This window comes from Stigmatopora argus, chromosome 3 (assembly GCF_051989625.1).
Source record: "Stigmatopora argus isolate UIUO_Sarg chromosome 3, RoL_Sarg_1.0, whole genome shotgun sequence".
NCBI classification, from domain to species: Eukaryota; Metazoa; Chordata; class Actinopteri; order Syngnathiformes; family Syngnathidae; genus Stigmatopora; species Stigmatopora argus.
In genome coordinates this window covers 5,313,533-5,338,175 of record NC_135389.1, presented here as the reverse complement: position 1 = coordinate 5,338,175, position 24,643 = coordinate 5,313,533, and the positions used below count along the sequence as shown (strand labels likewise).

The window sequence follows — 24,643 nt, the reverse complement described above, 5'->3', positions numbered from 1 at the left end:
CTGTATTGACGCATGTCCTGCTTGAGGCGGAAACCGTAATGTTCTTTTCCGGGTCAAATGGCATTAACGTGGCTGCCCATGTTTTCCAGCGTGTGTAAATTCTGTAAAAGTTGTTCGAGCCTCTCTTAAAATTGCGTGGGAAGCTTTCTCGAAGGAGATGTCGGGTTTTCAAAATGTTATTTTATTTTATTTTTTAGCTTATGCCAAGCCTTCCTCTACTTGCACTCATTTGAAATGTTAGCTGTTTTTTACTCGCTAGCACGTAGCAGAATCACGTGTTTGTCAGACTTCGACTAGTTTTGGGGTCCGACCTGAGCTTGGCTCTCTTTTGGGGGGCGACATGGGTGAGTTTAAGGTGCACCGGGTCCGTTTTTTCGACTACATGCCCAGTGCCATTCGAGCCATGGCGTTTAATAGACGAACTGAGCGGCTCGCGTTGGCCCGGGCTGATGGAACTGTGGAGGTTTTTAACTTCAGTGACAACTATTTCCAAGAGAAGGCAAGTCCAAAACACGGCTTTCAAACACAATCTGTTTATATATATATTATTATTATTATCTGTCTATTTTATGATACAACTTTAAAAGAGAAAAACAAACCATATTTGAAAATATTTTTTTGTTGCACTCTTGCGAAAATATGCTAAAACTTATCTTCCTTGCAGACTGAGAATATTTCACTGCAACATTTCTATAATAATAATCATCTAAATAAAAAATAATTGACACCTGTTTGAGTGCCGTTGGCGTTGCTAGACGTATAATTCACTGACATTCGTTCATTCGCCTCCCAGTCAAAATGAAATGAATTGGATGTCAATAGATCAAATGTAGAAATTGGGTATTAAATGTCACTCATTCCTGGTTCATAATAAACACTATACTCTCCACTGCACTACTACAGGTGATCCCCAGTCGAGATGGTGCTGGCATTGAAACTCTCTGCTGGGTAGGTCAGCGACTCTTCAGTGCTGGTTTCAATGGAGGGATCACTGAGTATGACCTGGAGAACTTGCAGCCCAAGTCCACAGTGGATGCCTATGGGGGACCAATTTGGACCATCTGCAGCAATGCCGCAGGAACGCTGTTGGCGGTCAGTAAGAACACTTAGTATCGATGATTAATCAATATGCAAATGTTTCAAAGTGAAGCAAAGATGCATTATATTTGTTTATACAGGTCGGATGTGAAGATGGGACTGTGAAAATATTTGAAATACTGGAGGATCGGATTCAGTTTCAGAGGAACTTTGACAGGCAGAAAAGTAAGATCAATTCATGAGTTTGAGAGAACCTGCATAGTTTTTGTTAGTGATATGGGTTTTTACAGGCTGATACCTTTTACTATTAGTTAGAGGAGGCCAATATTTGTAGCCGATATTCATTTGCAGTGAAAACACAATTTAATAAGCAAGCACTGAGTTCTCCCATTTCATGCCGGCTCGCAGAGTGTTGGGAGATTATTGTCCCTTTGGCTATCACGCTATTAATTCAGGATGCTACATGCGGATGATTCTAACATGTTACTGTGAAAGTACCAAATTATGTGAAGAAAAAAAATATCGGGTTATAAAAATTGACTAATCCATCAGCTAATCAAGCCATTTCAAGTTTATTTATAAAGCATTACAAACAATATACCGTATATATTTGAGTATAACGTGCCAAATTTTGTACTAAAATACTGAAGCAAAGTTCGGGTGCGCGTTATACATGAGGCCTTCACTTTTATGACAAAATCCCGGGGAAAAATGCCCTCCGCCGGTGAAAAAGTCCCCTCTGCAGTCGTTATAATGAGAGACGTAAAACAAAGTTCTTCTCTTTCCATAAACAAGGGGTACCAATGGCTGGAACTATTTTACCGTGACTTCTAGCGGCCAGGGAGGTTGAAAACTATAGGTGACATAAAATAATCTGCCCCTCGCCCTGTACTCCGTAAACTAGTTTGATTTTTGTAAAAGCCGTTGAAATCCACGGCAAGATTCTTGGTGGGCGATTTTAGTTATCAAAAATGTTGCAGTGAAAACATCCCATCTCGAATATCCCACAATTGATGAGTGACATTTGCCCTAATGTGATCTTGCAGGTCGTATCATAAGTCTTTCTTGGCATCCCTCTGGCAAGCTGGTGGCTGCTGGCATGATGGACATGATTAAAATATTTGATGCTGAAACTGGTAAATTGAGAATGTTGACATTACCTTCTACTGACTAGTCAAAACACTTGAAACACAGATGTAAGTTGAGTCTTTTGTGTTTTTTTTGTCTTATTTCAGGGATCAGTTCGCACAGAATGCTTGTAGAACGAGGTGTAGGAGCATCAAAGAGCAGGCAGGTTGTGGTTTGGAGTCTCGTCTTCTTATCCAATCACACTATCATTAGTGGTGACTCAGCTGGAAAAGTCCAGATGTGGGATGGCATCACTGGAACACTCGTCAACACTCACCTAGTAACCAAGTGGGACGTGCTAGCTCTTTCTGTGTGCCAGGCAAGTCATTAGTACAGTGGTACCCCTATTTACGAATTTTAATTGGCTTCTTGGTTTGTTGTTTCGTGACTTAGACTTTTCGCAAGTAGAGCAGTACTTTATATGTCAATTCTCTAATTCGTTCCAAAGTCCTCAAAATAACTCCCAACTAAAACCTTTAAAAATTATCAATGTCCCAATTTTGCACAAAAGATGTTGGAAACACAAAAAATGAGACTAAATAATTTATTATTTTAATAAAATGAAGAAAAAACATTTTCTATTTGTGCAGGAGTACTGTGCATTGTAAGGAGGAAGCTAACATTCACACTCGAACACATGCACAAAAACACATCTAAAGAACCTCAAATTATGAATTCAAAACAACTTCGCATCAAATAGAACTCCAAAGGGGTAAAAGTCTCGTTCAATACAGAGAGGCCATGCCAAAGAGGCGTCGCTTTTCATGCTTCCTTCTGCTTCAGTAGCGTTGCAATGCTAGTAGGTGGGTTATGGCCTGTACTGTGTGGCAATATCAGTCAACCGCACCCACTTTCTTGTCTTCTGGTTTTCCTCGATGGATAACAGGTCCCCCTTATTGATTTAATTTGCACCAATAATTTTAAATTAAAAAACTGATGAGAAATGGCGGTTAAAAGAGTTGTTATGAGGCTCCAATAGGAAGTCAGTGGAGTGTCAAGCAGGACAATTCCAACATAAAATAACAGATAAAGAAAAATGTAACTTGGATCCCGTTTTTGTATATTGGAACGTTCATTTGCATATCAGATGTTAAAAAAACACAAACGCCTGAACTGGGACAGTATTGTTAAATATGCAGATGCCACCTTAGTTTACAAAATCTTCCAACACAAAGCTCCTCCTTCACTGCAAGAGTTTGTCCCAAAAAATTCCAACACATCAACAAGCGCTGGCTCTAGAGGCGACTGTGTAGTTCCCTTCAAAAAGAGCGCATTCAGCCAAAGCACCTTCTCTGTGCCGCACGTATCTGGAACTCAATGCCAATTAACATATGTGAACTCCCGTCTCTGAACCTCTTCTCCAATCGTCTTAAAGCCTGGCTATTAGACGAACAAAATTGCGATCACAACGCTGTCTAAAACTGCTGTGTGTATGTCTAGTATGTGTCATCACATCTTTAACCTACACAAAGGACTAAAGATGCAAATTAGCTTCGGCTACAATCTTGCATATATATATGCTCATTAACATGAATATAGATATGTTCATCAATCTGTGCTGTCCCTTATTAAATAAATCAAACTGAAAGTGTTCCTTAACCTCAAAATGTCATGTAGAGGCATTTGTAAGTAGAGGTACTGCCGTAGAAGCAAAACATCAGCCTCACCTTAACAATGATTTGCTACCTTGCCTCCAAACAATGGAGCACATTTTATAGTAAAGGTTATAGACATTTTACAATGCTGACAATGTCAGTGAATTAAATGGTTTTGTACAGGATGAGAGCAGTCTCCTAACTGGGACGTCAGAAGGCACCGTTGTCCAGTTCCAGTTCCTTTCGCGCACCGTCAACCAACAAGACAAGGACTGGGTTCGAACGAGGACCTTTAAAAACCATTCACATGATGTGAGAGCACTGGTGCACACAGATACTGCAGTAGTTTCTGGAGGTACGTAGCACTCTTAACTCACTGCCTGCCATCGACGGCGTGGGGCGTTCGATCGACGTCGACTTGGAGAGGCTGGCAGTAATTGATCATTGCCTGCCCACCAGTCAATATGGATTGGATGTCTCGTGCAGTCACTGGCACTGAATAATGAGCATTCGCATACAGCAGGGGTGTCAGACTCGGGTTGGTTTGCGGGCCGCGTTAACGTCAACTCGATTTCATGTGAGCCGGACCATTTTAGATATAATATTTAGATTTTTTTTATAAATGAATTAAAAGCCCTGAATATTCAGTTTTTTTATATATCTAAAACAATGTTTATTTTAGCTTTTTTTTAAATATATTTTTAGATTTTACAAAATATTTTTGAACTAAAAAGAGAAAAAAATGATAAAAAAATTACATTTATTGATTTAAAAGGGGGAAAATCAGGAAATGTAATATACATCTATACTTTTCATTTTAATTTGATCCTAAAACAGAAAGTCGGCACTCATGATTTACTTTCCCGGGCCATACAAAATGATGCGGCGGACCAGATTTGGCCCCCAGGCCGCACTTTGACACGTGGCATACAGTCTTCGCAGTTTAACAGAATTTGACATCTATGGCCGTCAATGAGGGACAATGAATTAATTCCAAAAACAACTTAAGAGTATTATTGGGGGAATATTTTTGGCTTTTTTAATCCATTTTATTGATTTATTTTTTAATTAAAATTGTTTTAATCGATTGAATGTATTTATTCATAAAAATATGGATATTAAAAGTGATAATATAATTCAGTCATAAATAAATCACTTTTCACATTTATATTTTTAAATCATTTTAATTTCCAGGCTTCTACATTCACTTTTTAAGTCACCTGTCCATAAGGCAGGTAACCCTTCTATTTTACCTTCCCGAGGTGGCAATCCACCTGCCCTAATTTTTTGTTTACAGGATCACCATACAAAATGGCGCAACACGTGCATTAAGTTATTTTTTAAGCAGTATATGATTAATGTAGATAAAATCCCGAATGGAACATGATTTATGCGCACCGGCCTGCGTAAAAAAATATTCGTTGCAAAATGGCGGGTCCCTTTAAAACGTAGATAAATATTTCAAATGATCAGCGGAAAATGTTCACATGCGCAGCCATCTGCGCAGAATACGAAAATGTGTCACAAAATGCCCGTGCCCATGGCAGGAAACAAAAGAGCTGCTGCTGATTGTGGTTTACCTCATTTATTTTACATCACTTAATCAAAATGTTACCTGCCCTTTTGGGCACCTATCGATCGGAATTGGCTGCCTGAAACAAATACTTGGCTGCCCTGGGCATTCAGACAGTTGTTAATGTCGAGCCCTAATTTCACTGGTCAACAAATTTTACATTACTGTAAACCTTGTTCTTTTGTTATTTTGGTGGTTGAATCCAAATTTTAGTTTAGTTTTTTCTTTAAGTTTTAGTTTTCTTTTTCTTTTTGCAAATACAAATGTGTGCTTTTCATACCACGCCAAATTATTGTAAAGAGAAACAATATGTACAACATGGGTATATTGCTGGCACTACAGCTAAATAATACACAGTAAATAATAAGCAACATAACCCCTGCTATGCCATGTTCTAAACACCTGCAGACACAAAAATAATGATGGCGTGTTTAAAACCAAGGGCCAAAAATTATATAGGTTCGATTAAAAAAAAAATACTGCAACAGCAAATGAAAAAGTCCTGGTCATAAAAATGATAAATTCCTTAAAGTTATGAACTTGGCAGTTACAATTTTTTCATGCTATTGTATATGCCTCAGGTATGGATACAATGCTTGTGGTACAACCACTGCTGGACAAGGTGGAAAAGAACACCCAAGAATCAGCCTTACGTCAAATAGTCTTTCCTCATGTGAGTAATTTGCATATAGAAGTGTAGAAAGAATTGATTCATTAGTTCTATTTCGCTAGTATAATGTGTATTTTTTTTAAAATTGAAAATCAGCAAAGCACTGCACAACCATAATGTGGATCTACTGTATCTTTGTTCCATGTAGAGGAGTCTGGTGTGTTGTGCGAAGAAGTCAGGGCTGCTGCTGTTCCAGTTCCCTGATCATCTTGAGCTCTGGAGACTAGGGGAGACTGATGGGCATGGTGAGGGAACAATACAACACTAATTCTGGATATGAAAAATATACAAAAAATATTGGTGATGTATCGAAAATGTGTCCGCGTCAGATCTATGCCCAAAAATTGACTTGAAGTCTCATTTTGTTTGCTTTTTTCCGCTGACATAAATGTTGTGCATGTACAGATTTAAAGTTAAAGGGAGGCCACTGCTTTTTGTTGTATTTTCTGGGTGCGTCATGCCAAAATTAATTGATTTTCTTTTACCAAACTAATCCTTACTAATCCCCAACATTCATGTTTTGTCTTGGTACAAGGTTGACCGTTGAATGTCTGGGTAATTAAAAAGCCCACAGTCTAAATTTGAATATTTTCATTTATAAATCATGTTGCCAGGGAGTTTCTCCATTTTAGATCATTCCAAAGGTACCTCTACTTTCGAATGCTTCTGCAGTAATCCCTCGATTATCGCGAATTCAGTACTTCGTGATTTTTTTTCTGTCTTTAATTACTTTTTTTTAAGGTTCATAAAAATGTGGAAATCCACGATGAAACTCGTAATCTCAAACCACTATTGCTACTAGGACTCGGCACTGAACTATTTTTTTTTTTTTACAGGGGTGACCCTACTTCGCAATTTTTCGATTATCGCAACCATGTCTGGTCTACATTAACCGTGATATTTGAGGGATTACTGTATATACAAAATTCTCTGATTACTAAACACTTACATGGAAATCACTGTAACAAGAAATGAAAAGCTGTAAAGCAGATACTTTGATATTGCCAGGATTAAGAGTTGCAAGACAGGCTCACTTGCCACTCATCTCAATCGCCACATTCAGGCAGTTTAGCCTCGTTGACACCTATTTACAGTCATGGGCCCAGTACCTATCAGTGCTTACGCCCGCAAATGCATCACGTCGCCACAGACGAGCGACGCTACAATACACTTCCTGTATCCAATAGTTTGTCTTTTTAAATTGGTTTCAGTTGGTTTCCTAGTAGGTCTATGAATGTGCAAGGTTAGCGCCCCTTAGAAGCCACCCCGTTTAGCAGAGAAGCCTCTACGGCAGGGGTGTCAAACCGATTCCGCTGAGGGCCGCAGTGTGTCCTGGTCTTTGTTCCAACCGATCCAGTGCCGACATTTTAACCAATCAGGTGTCTTCTAAAAAAAGTAGCACCTGACTTTAATTTACCGATTACACTTGCAAAAGGCATCCTCTTGTTGAGTTGGAATGAAAACCTGCACCCACTGCGGCCCTTTGAGGACCGGTTTGACACCCCCGCTCTACGGCAAAGAGTACTTGGTGAGTCAAGATATGACTGACCCTCCTTGTTTCTCTGCTGGTGGTTTCCTGATTCTTCACAGAGTTGAGTTTTTCTCAGTGTGCCTAACATACATAAGTTGTGGGTTTATTATTGGGGTGGCTATATTATTTTTGTTTATATATTGTAAAGAATTGGGTTGTAACGCTGATGTAGTACTTAAATGCTGATCTTGCCGCTCATGTGAGTGACGTGAAAGAGAGGGCAACAGTGTGCTGAAAAGCTCAGGCTTTTTTTCAAGGGGGCGGGTGGGGTTGTGGTGTCAATTTAAGGCATTATTTAATCATTTTCATATTTTCTCATTTCTGGGTGTTTATCGCATCTTTCATACACAATTGGGAAACAGATCATTTTTAAATAGTTAGTTGTATTCATAAAAGTACTGCTCTGCTTAAGAAAAATCCATGTCATGAAACACGTTCTGGAACCAATTAATTTTGTAGGTAAAGGTACCATTGTACTCACTTACAGGTGTGCTCGGAGCATTAAAAGCATTCTGGGGTACGTTCTGTTAACGTAGTGCTGCAGTGCTCAATATGTCTAAGTTTGACTTGGTAGATTGCAAGGCGGTAAGATTTGATCAACTTGTTGAATTGTATTAAAATTTGATCAACATCACTAAAGAAGCGCAACCAGGAAGTGGTGTATTTTTAACAAATACTACTGTGTAAACATGCAACCTAGTCGCGAGTCACCTGCCTAGGAGATGCAAGGCTGCATAATACTTTAATAAAAGGGTTGGCTGGCCACCTATAAAGCTTGACAATATAAATCGTTGCCTCATGGCTTGTCAACAAATTTAAATGGTCTTTAAATCTTAACAAAATAATTACTGTCTGTTATCAGGGAAGGCTGGTGAGAGTTTACCTGTGAAGAGAAAACCAGAGAAAATAATTCACTTGAAAAAGAAGGTACGTATATTCAAGTTGAACTTAAAATGTCCAGTACCAATACAATTTAGAAATTTAGTAGATCAGACTGAATATAAACTCTCAAATTGATATCATGGTGATCTGTCGAGTAACTCTAGTCATACTCTGTGTGCAGGGTGAAGAAGTTATCTGGTGCAGTGCTTTGTCTCCATGTGGAGAGTGGCTGGCGTACTCGACTGTTTCCAGCTTTCGTCTGTACAGGCTACAGATCCACAATAAAAACATCAGCATTACAAAGGTTGGCACATCCCTGCTGACATGACAAATGTGAATTGTGGCTTCTTTAGTACTTCAAGCAAGACTTTGCAGTGCATGCAAATTAGTATGTATTACAGCCAGGAGGCGGCCTGGCGGATGAGTGTTTAGCATGTCAGCCTCACAGTTCTGGGGCCCTGGGTTTGAATCCAGGTCGGTTCTCCTGTATGGAGTTTGAATGTTCTTGTGTGAATTTTCTCCGGCTACTCCGGTCTCCTCCCACATTCCAAAGACATGCACGGTAGGCTGATTGAAGACTCAAAATTGCCCAAAGGTATGAGTGTGAGCGTGAATGGTTGTCTGTCTCCTCGTGCCCCTCGATCGGGTGGCCACCGATTCAGGGTGTCCCCCGCCTCTGGCCCGAAGTCAGCTGGGATAGGCTCAGCACCTCCACCGACTCTTGTTAGCATTAAGCAGTTCAGAAAATGAATGAATGAATATAGCCAGGAGGGGCCAGGTGAGTTTGACCTCTTGCTACTGTTCTTATTTGCCACAGCTTTCTAAAGTACCCAAGATCCTTCTGTCAGCCCAGCAACTCTGCTTTTCCCCCGACTCCTCCAAACTCTTTGCATCCTGCAGTCGCTCATCAGTCTTGGTGCTTTCCCTCACCCAGTCAGAGTGCAAACACATTCACACGTTCAAATCTCAGTCAGGTGAGTATGGAATGTACTGTATTTTTTAGACTTTAAGTCGTGCCTGAGTATGAGTCGTACTAGCCCAAAAATGCACAATGAAAGGGGAAAAATATATATATTCCTCGCATTAGAGCAGGGGTCTCAAACCGATTCCGCAAAGGGCCGCAGTTGGTCCTGGTCTTTGCTTCAACCGATCCAGTGTCGACAGTTTAAACAATGAGGGGTCTTCTAAAGTAAGAAGCACCTGGCTGCAATCAACTCATTACACTTGCAAAAGTTGTCCGCTTGTCCGGTTTGAATGAAAACCTGCACCCTCTGCTGCCCTTTGAGGACCGGTTTGAGACCGATGCATTAGAATAAGCATCACCCTTTTTGGGCTAATTTTATTTGATAAAATCCAAAACAGACCACACATGCCATCTTGAAAGGCATTTAAAAAAAAGAATAATTTTTTGGGAAAAAGTAATTAAATTTTTTCGGTGAACCAAAAGATTAGTTGAAAGTTACCTGCAATTCCATGGGTTCGCTGTAGTGGCCCCTGATGGGAGGAGACTAAAGTCCATGCACCTCCAATGTAAAAATGATCAACACAGGCCTAGAGAACCCTCTTTAGGTTCGATTTAAAAAAAATAAGAACATGAAATCATGTGTGAATATTTTCATACAGGTTTTTTAGGAGTTTAAATTGCACCCTTCGGCCAAACTAGTTAAAAACAAAAAAACTGCGGCTTATCGTCAGGAAAATACGTTACCTGTCGTCAGTTATCAAACAGTTGTATGCGTACCAAGATATGCCAGTGCCTCTTTTTTGTTTTAACACTAATTCAAGGATTCCATCTTGTGAGGAGGTATCCAAAAAGCCTCCACTATTGATTTTTGCCCCGTCATTGAAAACACCTAATGAAATCGCAGATTGCAACAGGAAATAAGCCAGGTGATGGCCAGTTAGTTTTTAGTTAAAACCTACAGTGGTACCTCGACATACGAGCACCCCGACATACGAGCATTTCGAGATACGAGTAAAATTTTGAGCAAATAATTATCTCTAGATACGAGAAAGCCAGGTGGCCAAGACATGAGAAGCTGTTTATCATTGTAGCACACTGTCTTTTTTTGCCGCATCTCTTTCGTGTAGATATCAGATATCTACGAGCATTGGGCAGAGCGTTGCATTTTTTTCAGTGTTTTTTTACCGTCACTCGAATGTCGGGGCGATCGCTAATACGGGAAGTATATATTCCTTCTCGTTGGCTGCTCATAAGAACATCGGGCACTGGCTCTCTCCCGCAACTACCTCTTTGTAATGTCTCTGCGAGCACTGGGTGGAGCGTTCCTTTTTTCCCCCCCATAGCCTGTTAGCTCCTGTTGGCAGAGCGATCGATAATTCAAGACTACTTCTCGTTGGCAAGTGGTCGTGCTATCCTATTGTGAGGACATTTGTGTGCATCATTTTCGGAATATTTTGAAGGGAATACAACAGCAAACAGCCCATCGATTCTAAGTCAGGTTGGAGGCGGGGCAAACAGCCAACCCGGCTGGAAGAATGGCATAAAAATGTAAAACAAAATTAGAATTAAGTTTAGTGTAAGGTTAGATTAAATTTATTTTTGAGTGTGTGCATCGTAATCCAAGTTCATTTAAATTAGTTTATTATATTACGATTCACCGGTGCAAAAAGCCAATTTTGAAGGGATTGGTTGGTAGTTGTGTGTGGACTGTGGAACGGATTAGAATTTACATATAAAGTACACCTATACATACGAAATTTTCAAGTTACAAAAAAAAGTTCTGGAACCAATTAATTTAGTAAGTAGAGGTGCGACTGTATTCAAATTTTTCTCTTGGAATATTGCAATGTATGACTTCTTGGCACACCATTGTGCCAAAACATTGTTCTAAATGATCCCACAGTCCTCAGGAACATTTGTGTTTTTGTGCATCAGGGTGCAGACAGCCAGTCCACCTATTGCACGCGAGTGACGACGGCAACTGGCTTGTAGCAGCCAACACAGGCTGCGAGGTTCACGTCTTTAACCTTCCAAAACTCAAGGTGATAGGAGATGGATTTTTGTTTTTCTGCACGGTACGTGTCCTATCGGCATTTAATCTCTTTCTCGCTTGCACCTGCCCGTAGCTTCACTGCTCAGTGCCAGTGTACAGCTCCTGTCCTACCGCCGTGGCCATCCACCCAACCACCAGAAACCTCGTCACAGTCCACGCCGACCAGCAGGTTGAACACTTTGTTGTTCTTCTCTGCCTCATAATTGTTCAATCTTTGCCTCGCCTCATCCACATACTTTCCTGACGCGCATGGGTTTTTGCTCTGCAGATATTTGAGTTCTCTCTGGTGCAAAAGGAGTACACGGAGTGGAGTCGCAAGCTGCAGAAAAAAGGTCTGCACCCTGTGTGGCTGCACCGGGACACGCCCATCACCCACGTGACCTTCAACCCCAGGAATTCAGCTCACATTCTTTTGCACGATGCCTTTATGTTCTGCATCATTGATAAGAGCCTGGTAAATGAACAGACCGCAATTCACTTGGAATGCCCTGCATTGTTGATCATGATGTTTTTTCTCTTCTCGCGCATGTAGCCCCTCCCAGAATCACAATCTCAGCTGTCTAATCAGATGACTCTTCGGAGTCTTCCCGAGTCTGAAAGGATAAGACACAGCCACTCGTTCAAGATTTGCAAGAGCTTTCAGGTAACCTAAAAATACCCAGGTGGTTTCATGAAATTCTAAATTTTGAACAGTGTGCATTTTTTTGGTCATTAGTGTAACAGACACACGGCTAAATGGTTAGTTTCACAATTACGATCACTGAGAGACGATCGTTTGTTACTTTTTAAAAGCTTTGCGAATGGTATCTGCTTTAAATGGTACTTGTTGTCATAGTTCTGCGCTTTTTTTTTTTGTATTTCTGTGAGTATTTACTCTGGATTCTCCGTAAAACGATACGATGTTTTCTAGTATTACAAAGTTGGTCGGGTATGATTCAATTCAAGGGGCTTCGACGTGTAACACAATCAAAGTTCCATTTCACCTAAAGCTACTAGGATATTTTTAAGGTTACAATTGCGGCCTACGTGATCCAAAATGTGATGTTTGGGCTTATGTGGGAGACTTGAGACTTACTTGAAGCTTGTACTAAATTCTGACTTGTGGTTTGCCCATTAACAAACAAACAGATTTTTAAAAGTTATATTATGTTACTCTGTGGGGTGTGTAATTTTAAAGAAAATCAAACTAGTAACCGAGCAATGCTTTTGGAATGTGCAATTGCCACGTGCCTGTAGCAAGTGGCTGGCATGGTAAATACCATTTTTTTCACACCAATAGGGTGCATTTAAGTCTATTTTTTTCTCTAAAATGGTCAATGCGCCCGCCCAATCGGTCAGTGCATGTTGTTTATGCACTAAATTCAATTTTTTTTATGACCCTGATCGCTTGACTGACTGTTTTCATTTCTTGCTGACACGCTACTTATTGCGATCAACCCAGTGGACGTTCACCCTAAAACTAGCATCCCCGTGTATTCCAAGCGTTACGGTAAATCCATTCAAAATATCCCAAACGAGTGGCGAGGCATTTGACTTCCATGTGTTCATAGCATTTTTAACCCTCAAAAACACTCCCAATACTAAAAGAAACAGCACTCCAGACCTGTACAGAGGAAATGCCTGACGTGAATGACAACAGAATGTGGGTGTGAACGCTTGGAAAATGGACTGAAGCCATGGATCGAACACAATTTAACAGCGAGGAGAAACGGCTTTGCGAACGGCTTGGGTGGGGGTGATGAATGTCGGATGGTCGCCAACATAGTAGTTCCATACAAGGAGAGGCAGGCAGCGTTGCACAAGTTACGTGACTATTTGGAATGGATTGTCGATACCTGGGCCAAAGTGGCAGCGAGCACTGTAGTTTGAGCTATCGACAAAGCTGGGATCACTATTATGAAACCCCACGGCGACAACTCTGACTGACAATGAGATGGAACCCAGCATTGTTGGCGAACTCGCCCATGATAAACAGCTCAATGCAATCACATTATTGGACTTGGATATCACATCTAGAAAAATAACCACGGCTAGTTAGCAATATTGACTCATGCCTGTGCTATTTCCTTACATAGCACCTCTTGAGTTTGACTCAGCTGGAGGACCAGTCCCTTGTCGTGGTGGAACGCCCCCTTCTCGACATCCAATCTCAGCTGCCTCCTCCTGTTCGACAGAAGAAGTTTGCCACATAATGAAAAGAACCCAATGTTGGCTTTCATCTATTAGCTTTTGTCAAAGAACTGATGCTGGGCCACATCCGGAAAGGTCGCTGATTTGTAAAGGAAGTTTTGATAAATAAACAACTAGTTACCAGTATTCTTGGATGAAACTGATTTGTTGGCCTCCATTACAATCTTCTCAATCTTGTACAATTGGTGGTTGACTAAATACTTATTTGCCCCACTGTACATATGTATGTGTATGTAATAATCGGACATAGGGTTTGTCATCATCATTGACTCGACAAAAGCCTAATTGTCATCATACCCAGAAACTGCGTATGACGAAATTGTTAGTGCTTCTCCATAAGGTGCGTTTTCCCGGCAAAAGACCCAAATAAGTGATAATTTCGGACTCGTAAGAGATGCGGCAAAAAAAGACTGTGCTACAATGATAAACAGCCTTATGTCATGGCCACCTTGCTTTCTCGCATCTCGAAATATTTCTTGTATCTAGAGCTAATTATTTGCTCGAAATTTTCCTCGTATCTCGATCATCTCGTAGGTAGAGCTGCTCGTATGTAGAGGTACCACTGTACGTATATATGTATGGCTATATATATATATATATCATACCCATAATTACGCTCTTAGCGGAATGACATTATCGTCAAAATCTTTTAAAAATTGATTGAGAGTTCACATGGTATATTTCCCAATGGTGTTTCCTCTTGCAAAGTGTTAATTGTATTTGCTGTGCGTGTCAAATGTTTCTGGTATTTTTGTTTGATCTAATAGTGCGGCTTGATGGCGGCAGTCCAGCTCAACGTGACTAAGCTAAATGCGTCATTTCAATCGCTGTGTTTGAGCGTAATTATGGGTATGATATATATATATATATATATATATATCCTAAAAGTGGCAGTAGATTGAAAATAACAATCTATTTTTGCTGATAAAAGATAATTAAAGGTGGATCTTCTACTGGTTAACTTAATTGTGGAATCTGCTCTTATGAAAAATGTGTAAATAACATTAAAGAAGCAACTTAAAAAAAGAAAATTAGACTTTGGTGAGGCATCTCATGAGTAAACAGAAAGAATACACAGAAAGTCATCACCATCATTTTTATTTAGCTTGAAAGAAGCTATAAGTCCGGTAGACTGGATCAAGTCCCACTATGGGACAACACAAAGTCAAACCCAATATCAGCTTAGACAAAAATCCACTGGTTTCCAATGTCAGACTTTCATTCACTCTCAGATCATCTAAACCTTGAAGCATATCATAAATAAGATGTGTACTTTGAAGTACTATAAATATCCTCATCCATAAAAGTGCTTTTGAAATACCCATTGTACTTAAGACATGAAATGCAGCACGATAAATATGACATGATAAATAAATAAATAAATAGGACAGATAAATAAAGGTTCATTCAACTTTGAGCTTCTCACGCCTGACTATTTTACGACAAAAAGGGGGGGGGGGGGGGTCAACTCTTATCCGTTTAGCATGTATGATGCCACATTCCAGGAATCATAGCCAACCTGAACATTGTGATACCGCCATGCGGAATCATGAGACGACTCTGGGTGTAGCGCAGGTGCAGGCCACCGAAACTGTCACAGAGACAGGTTTCAGATAGTACATTCCCTTGTCACTGCACGGTTCCCTCTTGAGAAAGACCCTGGTCTGGTTGACTGTAACTGAGTTGTAGTCGTTATTCAGCTCAGGGGGCCCTTTGTTCTTGACTATGATGCAACCAGAGCACAGACACTGGGCTTCAACGTACGTGTCAGGGTAGTGGTCTTTCATGGATTTCCGGCTAGAGGTAAACAGCATAACAGAGTGAGCAATGAAAGAAAAAATCTAAACAACTTAAAATACAGTGCACAGTGTTATTATTTGGAGTGTGTGCATCTAAATACATGATTTTTGTGGTCATATTTATGATAAAAAACACTTGTTGAGTGGAAAATTGCACATGAACACCCATTCAATCATTATCAATTTGTTAGCAGAGTTGGCTGAGATAGGCTCCGGCACCCTCCACGACCCTTGTGAGGATGACCCGGTATAGAAAATGAACGAACAAATGTTTTAATCATTTTTAGTAGAGAGTACACCATGCGGCCGTGCAACAAACTGAAACAAAGTCGGCATCAGCTGTTTTTTTTCTATGACAACAAAAACACAAAGAGCATACACGTAATTAACATAGTTGGTAACTAAAATAGTTGGTAATTAAAATAGTTGGTCATTAAAAAACATGCAGTACTAAAAGGTAATTTGATCTGACATTTGTGAATAACATCACATTTCATTTTCTGAACCGCTTTATCCTCACTAGGGTGATGGGGGTTGCTGGAGCCTATCCCAGCTTACTTTGGGCCAGAGGTGGGGGGGGGGACACCCTTAATTGGTGGCCAGCCAATCGCAGGGCACAAGGAGACAAACAACCATTTCCGCTCACAATCAAACCTTGGGGCAATTTAGAGTGTCCAATCAGCTTACTGTGCATGTCTTTGGAATGTGGGAGGAAGCCAGAGTACCCGGAGAAAACCCACGCAGGCCCAGGGAGAACATGCAAACTCCACACAGGTGGACCGACCTGGATTTGAGCCCAGGTCTCCCACTGTGAGGCCGACGCTCGAACCACTCATCCGCCGAGCTGCCCTTATGAATAACAAGTATATTTATATCCTATTACATCTCTTTTTACATTGGATACTTTTAAATTTTAATGTCTGTTTAATGGCAATTTAAAGTAAAGTAATTAGCAAAACATTTTTTTAAATATTATATACTCTTTCATCACAAAATATAAAAAAACTGATGTATGATGATGACGACATAGTGGTATGATGTAAAACGGGCCATATTGCAATTGAAAATGTTTCCTTATTGCACTGCACTCACCCTGTCAGCCGCACTATTGTTACTCAATGTGGGTGCTCCTTACGTGACTTGGTTCATTTCCTTCCTGTTGTTTATTTTTTTGTGGTATCTGTTATCATGTTACACTTTGAACAAAGGTCCAAGCAAGTTGCAAGCAACGTGAACCTAGCAACGTTGCCGTAACGCACCGTGACACAACTCTGCGATATGATGCAATTGTTAACTCTGCCAAAGGTGTCAAGCTCACTGGATTTTCCCTTTCGCGCCAGCGGGTCACATTCACTGATTCGTCAGGCCACAGAAAGGAAAACAATAACATTGTCGTTTATAGAAGTCAAACAGCTGACGTCAACTGAGTCACGCCTCGTCACGCCTCGTCACGAGAGGTGCTGAATAAACATTTCACGTCCAGTTTTTATTCAATTAGTGTAATTTCTAAGGTACTTGCCGTGCCTACCATTACTTGTAAATTGTCCAATTTTGTTATTTACAAGAAAATCTTACACTTTCAAAACATGACTGAAATTCATTTGAACTGTTAATGGTGTGTATATTTGTCAAGTAAATTTTTTCAAGAGCTGCAATTATCTTGTGTGGTTTAGAGAAAAAAACTGCAATGATTGACAAACAGGTCGGTGGAGACACATTGGATTTAGATTTTAGAATGGCACAGCTTTTGAATAGAAAATAACTATTATCTCACGTTTCTAAAGGAGAGAAATGCAGGAACGAGTTTAGGCAGTCCAAACTAAAATAGTGTGGTGTGTTTATTATTTGTGAAAGTCTTAAAATAGTAAAGACCATCTAAGAAAAAAAAAAAAAAAGAACCTGATCATCAACTTGAGCAATATGGAGTCATCAGTCATTCCTTCTTTAATTATTTTTTTTAACCTTAATCATTTGTTTATATTTGAATGTCAATTTTTGGATGTATAATTAAAAAAAATCATTCAGGTCAACTATGACTAGACTATGGCCCGCAGCAAATTTTGAAAATATCATTGAATATGGGCCAGATCAGAATTTTAAGTTAAGCCTACATTTTGTTGCATTTCTGAGCTTTAACACTAGAGAGAGCTTGTTACTTAAACTGTGTCCCTAACATACTCTGTTATACACTTCCTTGCCATAGATTTTACCACCAAAAACTCGACAGACAAGTAACAGTATCCAAGCGGGGCGGAGCTATTGTCAGTTATAATATTTAGTTATCTTAAAACAAGCACATAAGTTAAGTACAATTCATTTATTCATTCATTTTCAGACCCGCTTATCCTCACTAGAGTTCCGGGGGGTGCTGGAGCCTATCCCAGCTAACTAACGGACAGAGGTCTAGCTAGACCTGGGATCGAACCCTTGATCTCAGAACTGTGAGCCCAACGCGCTAAACACTCATTTTTTTTGTAATGAAGCTAAAAAAAAATAATGACCAAAAAGTTGCACATAAGCATCAATTACACGTTTAGCTAGATGATGATGAGATAGAGAATGATAAAGGATGCTTACACATATCTCCAGGGAGACAGAGACCTGTCTTCCAAATCCCAGAGATGCAAGTAGAGGTCCAAGGGGCACTCGTAGGGGGCGTCATGCGGCACCACCACCCGGGGCTCGTTCGGCTGCAGGTAGTGGCTGGCCAGCTTCCTGTTGGCGGCCTTGCTCAGCTCCGACTCTTCGTAGCAGCGGTCTGCGTTTGTCGTCTGCATGAAGCCCAGCAGAAGGGCCACCAAGGTTAGAATCTGCAGGGAAGAAGAGCAATTAAAACACAGGTGTCAAAGCGGCGGCCCGGGGGGAAAATCTGGCTGGCCTGCCACATTATTTTGTGCTGCCCGAGAAAGTAAATCTTGAGTGCCGACTTTTTGTTTTATGATCAAAATCCAATGAAGATTACTGTATTTTCTCGCATATAAGCCGCACCCTTAAAATTGCCTTAAAATCGTTGAATTTTACAATTTCTCGCATATAAGCCACACCCTTAAAATCGTTGAATTTTACAATTTCTCGCATATAAGCCACACCCTTAAAATTGCCTTAAAATCGTTGAATTTTACAATTTCTCGCATATAAGCCGCACCCTTAAAATTGCCTTAAAATCGTTGAATTTTACAATTTCTCGCATATAAGCCGCCCCCTGATTCACAATTTTTACCTCCACATTATGGTTTTAATAGGCAGTACAAATGTGTTACTTTGAAGGAAAATCTTTGGAAAATCATCGCACGTGGTATTTCTGAGATACTGTATGAATCAAAAGCACATTATTAGGGTCAATATCATAAGGAATTAATTTATCCAGTAATGGTTGTTTTCTTACTGCAAAACAGAAAATAACCAACAAATAGTAAATGTGACTTTGGTGAAAAAGAGTCTTGTGCGCATACAAGCCATACCCTTGATTCAATCATATTTTTGAGTTACAAATACGGCTTATATGCGAGAAAATACAGCATAGATGTATAGGAAATATTTCTTGTTTTTCCCCTTTTTTAATCAATAATTGCAAATTTTTAATCCATTTTTTGTGTTGTTTTTAGTTCCAAAAACATTTTTCAAAATCTAAAAATAAATATATAAAAATAATTTGTCTTTCACTTTCAAGAAAAATATTTTCTTTCCTTTTGAAATGAAAAACTAATGATTAAAAGATGTTTCCCTTACTAATAAACATTGTTTTAGATTATTTAGGGATTTTGATCCAGTTCTTTGAAACAGGTTTGTAAAAAAATTCTCTAAATATTATCTAAAATGTTTCCTCTTTCCCCTTTTATTTTCACTGTAAATAAACAGATTTTTAAAAATGCAATATTTACTCTTTCTCCTTTTTCAATTAAAAAAAACATAAGGTTAAAACACATGATATATTTAATATTTGCCCTCTTTTCTGATAAAAATAAAAAAATAAAAAAAATCCATTACAAAAGAATGTTTGCTATTAAGAGGCTCACAGAGATAATCAATACTTATTTGATTGTCCATAAATGATCTATCCATCAGCACGATCTGAAAAAGCTGTCAATTCATTAATCGATTCTTTTTGCCAGCCTAGTTGGAAGACATAACGGCCCTCCGGATCAAAGCGAAACTACGACGTGATAAAAAAAAAATCAGTTTGACTTTGACACCCCTGATTTAAGCCGTGCTGAGCGGAGCCGAGACGAGCGGAGTTCCCATGCACTCACCTGAGCCATCGCGTCCATGTTCTCTTGACCTGCTCCGGTTGATGTGTGCCTTCTGCAGCCGACATGCTCTTGCCTTTATTGGTCTCGATGGCACGAGGAAATAGAAAGATGCTAACGCCGCTTCAGACTTTGGATAACTGCCAACCTTCTACACACACGAACACGCCCCTTGCGAGGATTCAGGTGAGGTCACGTGACAGTCTATTTTTATCCAAATGACCACATCGCTCTCTCTTTTTTTTCTCTCTTGCAAACAACCCCAGGTTACACAGCGAACAGCAAATGAAGGTAAATCTTGCAGTGACGCAACGTTTTGTCATCATCTGATTATGGCTTCCAAAGGCACTGTTTAACTAGCAAAAGGGGGAAGAAGGAACACATTCCAAATTAGTGTAAGTCAATTGCAAATGTATTCTTTCCATCTATGAAAACCAAGCAATTTTGGTCTGTTCTTCAAACCTATCATTTTCATGACTTTAACCCCCCCCCCGAAAACTTTCATTTAAAAGACAATTTGTTAACGTACTAACCCCATCTCATCTCATTTTCTGAACCTCTATATCCTGACTAGGGTTGCGAGGGGTGCTGGAGCCTATCCCAGCTGAGAAGCACCCAGTTGTGGCAACCAGGTGATTAGCCGTTAGGACGTCGGCCTCACAGTTCTGGGGTAGAGTGTTCAATCCCAGGTCAGTTCTCACTGTGTGGAGTCTGCATGCGCTCACTGGGCTTGTGTGGGTTTTCTCCGGGTACTCCAGTTTCCCCCCCACACCATAAAAACTCTGGTCTATATTGACCAATGTGGGAAACCAGGGGGTGTGAAACTTTTTAACAGACAAAGCCATAAACAATTCATATTTTTAAATATAGGTCGGCCCGGTGGAGCGAGTGGTTGCGTGACCGGACTTTTGGTCGCCGGACGTTTGGTCGCGGACGTTTGGTCGCGGACGTTTGGTCACCCGGACCCAAACAACCGGCGAACAAAAGTCCGGCGACCAAAAGTCCGGCGACCAAAAGTTCGGCGACAAAACAAGGTAAAACAACACGGTCTACGCATCAATAAAAGCCAACAATGGCCCTGAGCAGTTTCACTGAGTGGACGTGTGAGTATACTTAGAGTTTGTATGTACATGAGTTGTCCCCTTAGGAAGGGACGTCAGTCAGGGTCTTAACAAGTTCTCCAACAAAACACAATATAGGTCACATAAAAGTACGGGAAATTTGGAGGGTTTTAACAAGTTCTCCAACAAAACACAATATAGGTCACATAAAAGTACGGGAAATTTGGAGCTTTTCTTTAGCCTAATAATTAATAGGGCATTAAGTATGACTAAATAATAATTTGCAGTTTGTATTTAGGGAATTTGAGCAACAATTTTAAATGGTAATTATCAATAACCTTCCGGGCGACTAAACATCCGGCGACCCAAAGTCCGGCGACCAAAAGTCCAGCGACCAAAAGTCCGGCGACCAAAAGACCGGCGACCAAACGGCCGAGTACCGAGTGGTTGGCATGTCGACCTCACTGCTCTGGGGTCCTGGGTTCAAATCCAGGTCACGTCCACCTATGTGGCAGACTGATTGGACACTCTAAATTGCCCCTAGGTATGAGTGAGAGCGTGAATGGTTGTTTTTCTCCTTGTGCCCTGTGATTGGCTAGTCACCAATTCACCCCCGCTTGGTGCACGAAGTCAGCCCCAGCACCTCCAGCGACCTTAGTGAGGATAAAGCAGTTCAGAAAACGAATGAACTAATGAATATGTTTTAAGACTTAAACCATTTATTGATAGTCACAGTTATCGGCATCACATCTCTTATTGACGAGGACAGCCATTGAACGATTTGCCAGGCAAAATCGATTGGTGGTCCCCAACCTTTTTCTCACTGCGGACCGGTAAAGCCCTTTCTATTTTCATTTCATGTGGGCCGGACCATTTTAGATCTAATATTTAGATTAAAAAAAAAATTGGATTAAAAGAACTGGATCAAAAGCCCTACATAGTCATTTTTTATAGATCTAAAGCAATGTTTATTTGAGCTTTTTTTTTTCTTAGTAATGGAAAATTTCTTTTAATCATGTTTTTCATTTCAAATGGAAACAAAATATATATTTTTAATTATTTTCAATATTAAAGTGGAAAACGGAAAATATCTATTTATTATTTATTTTTAGATCTTACAAAATGCACTTTGAACTAAAAACACAAAAGAAAACAATTGGATTAAAAAATTGCATTGATTGATTTTAAAAAGGGGAAAATTAGGAAATGTAATGTACATCATCTATACTCTTCATTTTAATTTGATCCTAAAACAGAAAGTCGACACTCATGATTTACTTTCTCGGGCCGCACAAAATGATGCGGCGGGCCAGATTTGGCCCCCGGGCCGACACTTTGACACATGTGCTCTAGATAGAATATAGCCAATTTGAGGCAAAAAATCTCTAGAATGGAAAGAATCATTACAGCACGAGAGGACTGACTGTACATTTAAATGCATTTCATGTCATGACTTGGTGGTTGGGGACCACTGGGCTATCGCCCTCAATGGCAGCCACTGCCAACCCACCAGTCAAAATGGATTGGACGTCCTTCATCTTCAGTGGCAACCAATGCGTTAAAACAAAAACAAAAAAATCCGAACTATTTTATTGTCGCTCTTTATGTTCATGGCTGAGGAAAAAACGCAAATCTTTGGTATTTATTTCCAATGTCAAAAACATTTAAAATTTCAAATTGTATATCCTCCTATGTTTTTTTTTACTGATCTACATAATTTAAACATAAAAAAATCTTAGGAAATCAAGGTGGACAAAAGTTGTCTAGTTTTTGCCAAATTTTTAAAAACATCCGCATCTCCAACGATCTTGGGAAAATGACCAAATATCAAAAGGACGTGATCCCCCAAAAATGCATGAATGCCCTAAAATGAACAAGAAATGATCCAAAATATACTTACACAACCACAACATACCCCAAAATATGGAGGAAATTTCCCAAACTAAACAGAGCGTGACATGGAAGTACCTTCAAATTAAGAAGAAAGAGCTGAACGGTAATTACCTCCTAATTCATTAAAACTGGGAGGAATGGCTGTGAACGTCAATCTCTCTGATTCAGCCTGCCACTAAAATCCCATTGGATGTCTTAAACAGCCCACGAGTGATTTGAAAAGCAACAGGAAACCACACAATTGCCCCACAAATGTCCTTTTCGATTTAGCATTGTCTTTGCAGTGATTGGTAAATCTCGGGAAATGGGGAGAATCTACGTATAAAGTATTTCAGAAAGAAATGAGTCTGAACACGTAGAGTGGGGTTTCCCCTTGTTAGCATATATGCAGGTACGTGCGCATGCTGGGTTTGTTGTCTTTTTTGTTTAATGCTGGTCTTCCTGTTGATAGCTTGAATCAGAATCTGACTTTTTGAAAAGAACACACATGGGTCATTCCAAAACTGGAGGATAATCCATCGTCAAAAATCTTGTCAGCCATTTAATCCCTGGCGCAATAGTTTCAGTTTAGCCAGTGCATTGTGCTCGTCGTGTGTTCATGCATTGGAAGTATCCCTCCTTTACGCGTTATGGCTACAAGAAGAAAGCTGGATCTTTCGCCAGGTTCAGCTAAAAGAGTAGCAATTATCATGGACACAAAGTTTAAAGTCATAAACAGAACAGAAAAAGGAAAGAGATACTGACAAATAGCTTTAAAATATGCTAAGTTAAACAACTTGCGGTTCATGTACCCTAAAAATAAGGATAGTAATGTAAAGAATCGGGTTTACATGTTTGTTTCATGTTCCAATGTTGATGTGCTTAGTGCTGTGTTTTCTGCATGTGCGGTCGATTGGTCGCCGGTCTTTTGGTCGCCCCGACCGCGCCAACGGCGACCAAAAGACCGGCGACAAAACAAGGTTAAACAACACGGTCTACGCATCAATAAAAGCTAACAATGGCACTGAGCGGACTTGTGAGTGTATAAGAGTTTGTGTGTACATGCGTTGTCCCTTTAAGAAGCTACGTCAGTCAGGGTCTTAACAAGTTCTCCAACAAAAAACAATAAAAGTCCGGGAAATGTGGAGCTTTTCTTTAGCCTAATAATTAATAGGGCATTAAGTATGAGTAAATAGTAATTCGCAGTTTGTATTTAGGGAATTTGACCAACGATTTAAATGGTAATTATCACTTACCTTCCGGGCGACCAAAAGACCGGCGACCAAAAGACCGGCGACCAATCGACCGTGTACCCTTTTCTGTGCTTTCCCCAAATGCACCGCGTTTCGGACTGGTGTGACAAGAAGGGGTGGAAGTTGGTGAGATGCTGGTGTTTGTGTTGGCTTTGGCCAAACCCTAACTCACCATCCATCTTGCACCATTATTGGTAAGAACAGCATCTTATATTCTTACCGTATTTACTCGCATATAAGCCGCCCCCGCGTATATGTCGCCCCCTTAAAATTGGCTTAAATTCATTGAATTTTACAATTTCTTGCATATAGCCGCCCCCTGATTCATAATTTTTACCTCCATAATCCTGGTTTTAATAGCGGTTCCAAATGTGTTACTTTGAAGGGAAAATCTAAAAAATCATCACATATGGTATTTCTGAGATACTCTGAATCAAAAGCACATTATTAGGATCATATCATAAGGAATTAATCCATCCAGTAATGGTTGTTTTCTTACTGTAAAACAGAAAATAACCAACGAATACCACCCTGGTCACAAACTGTTCCAGCTGCTGCCGTCTGGCAGACGCTATAGGTCCCACAAAGTACGGACAAATCGGCTTAAGGACAGTTTTTTTCCCACAGCCATCAGGACTCTGAACTTGCGTTAGCACGACACAAAATCCCTTCTGTGCAATAACTTTGGGGTGTCCAATAACAATGTGCAATATCTTAAATTGTGCAAAATTCTAGAATTTACCTTGCCAGGATGTGACTATATTTTTATATTACTGATTTATGTTTT

General features: G+C 40.0%; 2 protein-coding genes across 3 annotated transcripts; one reads left to right on the top strand and one right to left on the bottom strand.

Annotated features, from left to right (window-relative positions):
* The first annotated feature begins 3 nt into the window (after nucleotides 1-3).
* Nucleotides 4-13,750, top strand: utp4 (UTP4 small subunit processome component). Its single transcript, XM_077596019.1, has 16 exons — nucleotides 4-499; nucleotides 904-1,092; nucleotides 1,179-1,263; nucleotides 2,085-2,174; nucleotides 2,274-2,485; nucleotides 3,945-4,116; nucleotides 5,916-6,007; nucleotides 6,153-6,249; nucleotides 8,398-8,462; nucleotides 8,599-8,721; nucleotides 9,235-9,391; nucleotides 11,317-11,423; nucleotides 11,508-11,603; nucleotides 11,703-11,888; nucleotides 11,967-12,077; nucleotides 13,510-13,750. Exons 1-16 carry the CDS (start codon nucleotides 341-343, stop codon nucleotides 13,624-13,626), a joined length of 2,058 nt encoding a protein of 685 aa, XP_077452145.1. The 5' UTR covers nucleotides 4-340; the 3' UTR covers nucleotides 13,627-13,750.
* A 955-nt stretch (nucleotides 13,751-14,705) lies between these two features.
* On the bottom strand, nucleotides 14,706-19,835 carry il17c (interleukin 17c). 2 transcript variants are annotated; one of them, XM_077596021.1, is made up of 4 exons: nucleotides 19,674-19,835; nucleotides 18,001-18,233; nucleotides 16,208-16,267; nucleotides 14,706-15,421 (listed from the first exon to the last, which is right to left on the bottom strand). In XM_077596021.1, the coding sequence occupies exons 1-4, from the start codon at nucleotides 19,689-19,691 to the stop codon at nucleotides 15,172-15,174; spliced, it is 561 nt and encodes a 186-aa protein (XP_077452147.1). In that variant the 5' UTR covers nucleotides 19,692-19,835; the 3' UTR covers nucleotides 14,706-15,171. The 2 variants fall into 2 exon arrangements, with proteins under 2 accessions (XP_077452147.1, XP_077452148.1); XM_077596022.1 differs by lacking the exon at nucleotides 16,208-16,267.
* Nucleotides 19,836-24,643: the final 4,808 nt, after the last annotated feature.